We start from the raw sequence: 8,544 nt of genomic DNA on the forward strand, positions 1-8,544 counted from the left end.
TGTGAAACATTGTTATGATATTCATGTTTATCCATAGGCCCCAAGTCTGTTTTCATCACACCTGTCCACCACCTTGTTCTCCCTTCTTTCCTTTGCTTAGGATGCTGTTCTCCCCTCTTTCCTATGCTTGGGATGCCTGCTCTCAACGTGTGACAATGTGGAACTCTTCTTGAAAAAGGAATTCTTCTACTGCTGTCAGCAGAAACAGGGTCCAGGTGGGGGCTACCAAGTTTGGGAGCCGGGAAGCCATGTCTGTAAGGGGCATTCATGTGAGCTGTCATGTTGCCCCTCTACACTTTTGTATTACGTGTGCTGCCTTCTCTCTCTGGAATGTCTTTCTCCCCCATTACCTGGTGAACACCCACTCAGGAGCTGGCCTCAAATGTCAGCTACTTTGTGAAGACTTCCCAGAATGCCCTGGGCAGAGCAGGTGGCTCTTCCTCTGTGCTTCAAGGGGCATCTGTGCAAACCTTTGCCATGGCCCTCCCCTCTTGACAGCAGTTGCCTGTCTCTCCCCTTACAGTGAGAATTCCTGGAATGTAGGGATCATCTTTCTATCCCCAATCCCTGAAACAGTGGCTGCACAGAAGAGGCAGTTGTAGGATGAAGGAAACTGCCATAAAAGAGGGCAAGAGGACTGCATTGCAAGACAAAAGAGGGGAGAGACTACTGGCTTTGCAAGTTGAGATGTGCCCAATTTTTGCCTACCACAAACTCTCTTATGTAAAAAGTGTGGGCTTTACCCAAACCCCCACCCACTCTCTGTGGGGTTGGGGGCCTCTGTGGCTAACCTGGGACTGGCTGCTTGCTGGGAGGGCTGTGGTTGCTGGAGACATCCCTGCCTGTGGGACCCTGGGACACTTTATATTCAAGTTGCTTCCATGCTAGTGGAAGGCAGAGCTCACTTTTCAAGTCAGAGGGCAAAGGAAACGGAACCCGCATGAGCCAGGCACTGTGCTAGGTACCTCATGAAGTATTTCATTTCACCCTTGCAGCCACCCTACAAGGGAGGTGTTCGTTTCTCTTGTTCCATGTGTTCCTTATTCTTTTTTCCCCTCTTTTCTTGCCCTCTTTGGATTATTTTCTTAGTCTTCCATTTTATCTCCACTGTTGACTTATTAGCTAGGACTCTTTTTTTAGTTTTTATCTTTTTAGTGATTTCTCTAGGGTTTATAATACACATATTTAACTTATAGGTAGATATTCTAACCTCAATCTACATATCAGGAAACTGGAATTCAGGGCAGTTAAATAATTTTTGTAACATGTCATAGTTTCAAAATGGTGGATCCTTCACTCCGTTCTTACATTATCTCAGATTGACAACTAATTTTTTTTTTTAAAGCCATACCTTAACCCAATCAAGGACTCATAAGCAGCTTGATTTGTGTGTCAGAAACTCCTAAAGTGCAATCCACGGGATGTATCCAATGAGATATTAGGATTTCATGGTGAAAAAGGGGCTTTCACAGTCAAATAAGTTTGAGAAATAGTGGGCAAATATATTAAATAGTTCACTTTTGTCACACTTCCCAGAGCTTATCATACACCGAAATGTGCCATGAAAATGTAATAATGGTGGTGACCCTGACAAATTTATTTGATGCTGGAACCATTTTTCCAGAGTATTTTCTGAACTAGTGTTTCTTCAAAGGGACTTTGGAAAATGCTGCTCTAAGAGAAAGTCAGTGTTTCCTGTCACCTTACCCCACCTTTCTCAAAGAAGACTAAGTCTTGTTAGGTAGTAAGAGCACTTTATGGGGTCCTGCCCTGAGTGAGCCGTGGTCCTTACCTGTCATGAAGCACTTGATGTCCTGAGAGTTGCTGATGGGGTTGTTGTTTTTGAACATATAGAGATTAAAAGGCATGATGTTGCTGCTACTAAGGTGCTGCCACAGCTCGTGGTCTGGGCTAGTCCAGCGTCCGGCCAGCACATCATAATCTCGCCGGCCCATGTGGACAAGCTTGGTGAGTGGATCATAGAGGCCACCATGGTAGCCTATGATGATCTGAAAGTTGGGGTTGGTATCCATGTAGATCTCCCCATAGGCTGTGTACAGGATTTGCTTGATCATCAAACCCGTTCCACTAAAGACAGCAAGAGGGGTCCCGATGTTGTCACAAGCGATGTAAAACTCGTCACCACTGCTCAGCTCCATGGCAAAGAGGTGTCCTTGCAAGTCGTAGTAGAGGGAGGTGATCTCAGAGCTGGAGTGGTTGTAGAGGTGGGTGACCTTGGTGGGGTTGGTCAGGTCTGCATAGAAGAACTGCAGGTGGTGGCTGTGGCTGGTCTTGCTGGACACCCGCCGCCCCAGGCCGTCGTAGCGGTACCTGACACTCCAGCCGCCAGCCCGATTGTAGGCCTTGATGAGTAGGCCAGCTGAGTTGTACTCAAAGATATCACTGCCACGCTGCCTCAGGAAGCCATCCTCGTCCATCTTGTATTGCACGTCACCCAGCCGAGTGATGCGGTCGCGGAGGTCGTACCGCAGCGGTGTGAGCCGTGCACTGTTCCCAGGGCTCAGTAAGTGCAGGTTTCCATTGAGGTCATAACTGTAGCGCCAGAGTGGCTTGTCATTGATGGAGACTGTCTGCAGCTGGCCATCAGCATCGTACTCATAGGAGTAGCGGGTGGTATTGGCGTAGGGTCCCACCTTCAGCTCCTTCTTCACTACTCGCCCCATGTTATCATACTGGACAGTCATCCAGTACATGAGCGAGCGGAAGATCTCATACTGCACTTCCTTCATCCTGCCATATGCATCAAAATGCTTGGTGTGGGTCATGACAGCTGTGGTGATTATCTGGTTAATGTCGTAGTAGATGACACCAAACTTCCCAAACTGCTCTGTCTTGCCTGACACATCATCATAGCGATAGAGATCAATGGGCAGCGGGGTCTCGTTGATCACAGCCTGCATGCTGGTCACCCGGAAGCTATTGTCATAGTTGTAGTCAAAACGGGCATTGACCATGCCTTCCTCGGTGAAGCGGAAGATCTGCCGGTCGATCAGGGGCCCAATCTGACGGTAGCGGATGGTGCAGGTGAAGCCCTCGTTCTGTAGGTTGATGGTCTTCAGCATGCCTGCCGTCTCATCATAGGTGAAACTGACCTTGGTGGTGTCGTACAGTGTCTCCGCCAGCTTCGACAGTTTGCCATACTTGTATATCACCCTGCGGCCAGTGCCCAGGTAGAAGGTGTGGAGGAGGTGCCCATCCTCAGTGAAGTCCTGTATGACTGAGGCATTGCCCTCAGGGGGCTGATAGATGTTTCTGTAGTAGCCCACTGAGCGGATGGTCTCCAGTGTCTGCCGTGCCACGTTGGGCATCGTCACAGAAGAGAGGCGGTCATTCTTGTCGAACTCAAAGATATACTGCCTCTGGCTGTGTAGTAGCAGCACCATGGACTAGAGGGAGAGGAAAACCAAGAGATGAGAGGAGGGTGGTGAGGAGAAAGGGTAGCTCTACATACTCGAGACTTAAAGGGAAGGAATGAACGTCCAAGGAGAATCCTGAGTTTCCATGGTTCTCTTGAGTTGTGCTCCAACCAGAGCTTTCCAACAGGAGTGCCACAGGATACTGCAAATGTGTTACAGATGTGCCAAGATGAGGCTCTCTCTCAGCCTCATCTTAGCACATCTTTAACCTTAGCACATCTGTAACCTACCTGGGGCCCAGGCCTCCAGGTACTCAGGCCATTTGCTGTCCTATGGTGAGCAGCCTCGTGCGTTTGCCCCTTTGTGCAGTATAGACCTGGTTACTTTTGTGTGTGGTGGGGTGTGAGAATGGTCGAGAAGCTTTGGCCTGAAGTGTGTACAGCAGTCTGGCTTCCTTGCCCCGGACTTCTCAAACCAGTCTTCCTACTCAGGCAAGAATAAGCTCCCCCAAACACAGTCTGACAATTTATTTTACCTGCTAAACAGTTTCTGCTGACTCCCTGTGGCTTGCAGCATGAAGACCATATTTGAGAAGGGCCTTTAAGGCTTTGCACAATGACAGGTCATACGCCTACCCTGGGGTAGGGCAGGTGTGATGGGAATGGGAGAACCCGGTTTCTAACAATGGACTCCTTGTGCGGCCCTGGGAAAGTTCCTCTCCTCTGGCTTTGGGTTTTCAGTATGTGGGATGACCTCCAAGGTCTCTCTTAGTACTAGCCCAGAACGTCACTTCTGGGGATACTCACCCAGTGGGTAGAGGAGACTCACCTCAGAGCAAGCACAGCCTAGGCCCTGGATGGGTCACCAGGGTCAGGAAACAAAGCAGGGATCTGGATACTAGAACTGGGGCATGCAGTGCACTTGTTCTCAGGAAAAGATCGTCAGATAATAGGCCTAAAGGCTTTATGCTGAAAAGCTACCATTTTCTCCCATTTGAGACCAACTTTTGATTTTAGGTCATTTCTGATTCCTACCCCTGGGATGAAATGAGTTCTGACCCTATAGTAGAATAGACTTACTAAGGCCATGTCCAGCACCTGAAGCTCAGTGCCTCCTGCCTAAGTACTGATCCCTAGGCTTCTGCCTGGTTCTCCACAACTGGATTGCACCACATGCCCTAGACCTGGGAGCAGACCCTTGACCTGGGTCTGAACTGTGAGTCCTGCTCTGCAAGTCCAGTGAGTGTTTGGGCCTCTACTCTATCAGGCAGGTCTTTCATGTTCTCCTGCCCTAAGACCACCACCTGCTGTGGCATCTCCATGATCCATCTAGATGCCTCTTGGGACCCCCTGCCCTCTGTGGCAGATTTTCTGAACATTTCCTTTCAGAGACACGGGTCAGATATAGCCCACTGAGGCCACCAGGCTGGGCTTGGCCATGAATGATTGGCCTTCTGCATGGCAAGGCCAGTGATGCAGGGAGACAGACACCTGCCTTCTCTAAGTACGTGTAGCTCCATGTCTTCCCATCAGCGAAGATCCTGGATGTGATGCGGCCCGCCTGGTCGTATTCCATTCTTTCGGACATGATGCCTCTCTGGATGCCAGCAATGTGACCCCCAGGGGAGTATGTCACGTTGACACCATTCAGCCTGCTGCTGGGTGACCAGAGGCTGGGCCGCCCCGCCTGGTCGTACAGAATCCGGAGGGTGAACTTGCGGTGGTCATCATAGATCTTCTCTGTGCGTGTTACACGGTCAAAATCCAGAGACAGGAGATTTCGGTTGTGAACCTGGAGAAAGATTGGAAGGAGAGAGAAAATTAATCTGGACTACGAGAACTTTGGTCTGATGGTCCACGTGGCTCTCAGCTCTGCTGGGAATCTCTTGAGTACAGGAGGGAGCACAGGTCCTGCGCAGCAACAGACACGGGTTTGAATCCTGGCTCTGTCATTCGTCAGCTCTGTGAAGTTTCCTCACCTGTAAAATGGGGACAATAATGCCAATTGCACAGGGCTGTTGTGAGGATGAAGATGATGCCTATGTTGCGAAATCAGTAGCTGTGACCAAAGAGGATCTGCATGTTTTCTAATGCGGTTCTTCTAACGAGGACACATTTTAAAAGGCAGATCCTTCTTGACTCCCTGCTGAAAACAGATCTACTAAGTGAGCCCAGCCAGCAAATAAACTGACCCGTCTACCCCACACCAGACACCGAGGACACCAAAGCTCAGGGAGGTGAAGGGATTCACCCTGGATCTCGCGGCTGGTGAGTGACGGAGCTGGACTTGACTCTCACCCGTACAACGTGCCACCAAACACTCAGTGGTCCTCTGAGCAATTCTTGGCCTTCTGGGGGCTCTGGACTTCCCAGCCCCTCTGGGGTGTCTCCTGCCTTGCCACGACAATCAGGGCTTCTTGATTGCCAGAGTCAGTACCCAAGACATCTTCCCCGAGGTGCTGGGAGGCAGTGAGTGTTTGTCACTGGGGTGCTCTTTTGGCTGTGGGCCGAATGGGGACACAGTCCTGGCTTTGAGGCACTTTGCTCCTGCCTTCAGGATCGGGAGTGCCTTGTATAAACTCCACCTGGGCTGCCAGGTCAGCACACACTTCAATTTCCTTTCAGAGTCAGAAGGACAGGGCTCCTGCAGACATAGTGGTAAGTCAGGGTTTTTATATTTTAATAAAGAAATATACTTCAGGGGCCTGTTTCTGTATTTGGATTTGCCCTGTAGGCATTGGTGGTCCCTGAAACATTGCCAGGTATTCTGGAGCTAAAATACTAGTTCCCGCTAATTGGTGTCTGGCCTTATGGGACATTTGGGCACATTTTCTGTCTCTTCCACTAGTCATTGCTTAAGGTTGACAAGTAGTAAAGAAGACCCAAGAGGAAAGCAGATAATTAGGTCACGTGATGCAAAATGGCATGTGTGGACCGAGGCAATGAAAGGCCCTCTGGATCCCTGTGTGGTTAAAAAAATTGGGTCCAGGTCTAGGAATGAAGACCAGGATTCTAGCTGCAACTTTGTGACCAACTTTTCTATCAACCTTGGGCAAGTGCCATCCCCTCTCCGAGTCTCAGTTTCTTACTTTGTATCACAACAGTTGTTGTGAAGGTTGAAGAAACTTAGTAAATCAGTGGAGTGTTAAGCACATGGAAGGTACTGAATAAATGGTTGGAATTATTTCCATTAAATGACAGCAAATGATCCTGGTCATCCCAGGAAGGAGAGACGTGTCTGTCTCTCCCTTCTCCCATACAAATCCTAAGGCCTTGAAAATAAAGATTTATAATGACGATGCTGACTTTAGCTGTGAATGACCTGGTTATAATAAGGTTACCTTCCCTGGGGTAATCAGACACAATTGCAGATGCAGAAACTGTGTGGCAGATGATTCCCAAAAAACTCAGAGGCGTTGGAGGCTGAAGCTGTGTTATTCTCAGAGAGGGCACAGGAAGATACGGGGGCTGTGTCACCAACAATGACAGAGGCCTTTTTAAAGTATCTTTTGGAAGGTCCGCCTATGACTCCCCTCAGGGTGGTACCATCGAGCCAGCTGCCCCTTTTTATCCCTGGAGGATCTCTAGTGAAGGGGAGCTGTACCTTTTTGGCAAAATTAATAAAATTAAACAGCTCACTGGGGAGCCGCCTAATGTGTTCTGTGCTCGGCAGTGGCGGCAGTGAGATTATTTCACCTCTTTATTAAAAAAGTTCCTAGTTGTATAAAAAATGAGCTCCATTATGGGGAGGCACAGCCAGCTAACATTCTAATTCCACCTGCCACCACTGTGGGTGGCCATTTATTTGGGAGGACATGTAGATGTGGCCACCTGACTAGAGCACCATCAATCTCAGGTTGGGAGAGGGACCAGTTAAAGCCTAGGAAACTTTTGGTCCAGTTCACACAGCAGAGAGGAAATCCTAATCATGCTACTCGCTGCCATTTATTGAGCACCTGGAGTCTATTGGCGCTGGGCTAGGTGCGTTGAGTGTATTATCTCATTTCTGCAGAGGCACCTGAGGCTCAGAGGAGCTGCTCAAGGCTCCACACGGCACAGGCAGGAATCAAACCCAGGTCAAACTTCCCACTGAGGACACTGCGTCAGAGGCGCATGCAGGAGTCTCTGCGAATTCAGACAGGGGGCTCAGTGAGGCCGCAGAGAACAAAGACAGCTAGGCCTTCCTCAGAGAGCTACTGCAAAGCTGTTTCCCACAGTAGATAGTCGCTAGAGATCTTGGCTGTTGAGGGAACACGTGAAGCCTGGTTTTGCCAGTTGTGTGATATTGGATAAGTCACTTAATGTTTCTGTAGCTGCTGTGGGCCTATTTTTCTAGGTTTTTTTTTTTTTTTTTGAGACAGAGTCTTGCTTTGTTGCCCAGGCTGGAGTGCAGTGGCATGATCTCGGCTCACTGCAACCTCCGCCTCTCAGGTTCAAGCAATTCTCCTGCCTCAGCCTCCTGAGTAGCTGGGATTACTGGTGTCCATCACCATGCCTGGCTAATGCTTTGTATTTTTAGTAGAGATGGAGTTTCACCATGTTGGCCAGGCTGGTCTCGAACTCCTGACCTCAAACAATCTGCTCGCCTCAGCCTCCCAAAGTGCTGGGATTACAGGCATGAGCTGCTGCACCTGGCCTATTTTCTAGTCTTTACCAACACCTCGCTATGAGACTCTGGAAAAATCGTTTACCCTCTCTGGATCTCGGTTGTCTCATGTACAAAAGAGGGGCTTCAGTGAACTTTCTTTGCTGAAGGGCAGGGGACTTAAGAGAGTCGGAGTTGTGTTGCTATGAGGACACTTCTGGAATGTTAGGAACATGTAGCTCAGTTCTGTAGTTTGTTTCAGTTCAGCAGGTATCTCTTGAGCACCCGTGGTCTGCAGGGTGCTATGCTGAAAGCCATGGCTAGTTCATTAACTTTCCCTCTGTTCATCACTTGCCTTTCTCAAGGTGGCGGAAAAAGAAGCTGGGCACTCAGGCCCTGGCAGAGGCTGTATTCTACAGCAACATGGGATGTGAGGCAGACAAGGAGCTGGCTCAGGGCATCCACATATTCAAAAGCACTCTGAATATAAGACCATGATGCCAGTCCCAGCAGTGATGGCTCAGGTGAGGCCATTTTGGAGAATGTAGCTTAGGTTCTAAGTAGCTGAACTGAATTTTGGGAC

The 8,544-nt window shown here is 49.2% G+C and overlaps 1 protein-coding gene across 1 annotated transcript in view; it reads right to left on the reverse strand.

Moving 5' to 3' along the window:
• Positions 1-8,544, reverse strand: part of TENM4 (teneurin transmembrane protein 4) — an 800,850-nt gene that overhangs the window by 13,807 nt on the left and 778,499 nt on the right. Inside the window, exons 31-32 of the mRNA XM_026446989.2 lie at positions 4,872-5,168; positions 1,793-3,407 (exon numbers count right to left, since the gene is read on the reverse strand). Coding sequence (XP_026302774.1) covers positions 1,793-3,407; positions 4,872-5,168 — 1,912 coding nt within the window. The remainder of the gene's footprint in view (positions 1-1,792; positions 3,408-4,871; positions 5,169-8,544) is intronic.

The sequence above is a fragment of the Piliocolobus tephrosceles genome, chromosome 13, assembly GCF_002776525.5.
Source record: "Piliocolobus tephrosceles isolate RC106 chromosome 13, ASM277652v3, whole genome shotgun sequence".
Lineage (NCBI taxonomy): Eukaryota > Metazoa > Chordata > Mammalia > Primates > Cercopithecidae > Piliocolobus > Piliocolobus tephrosceles.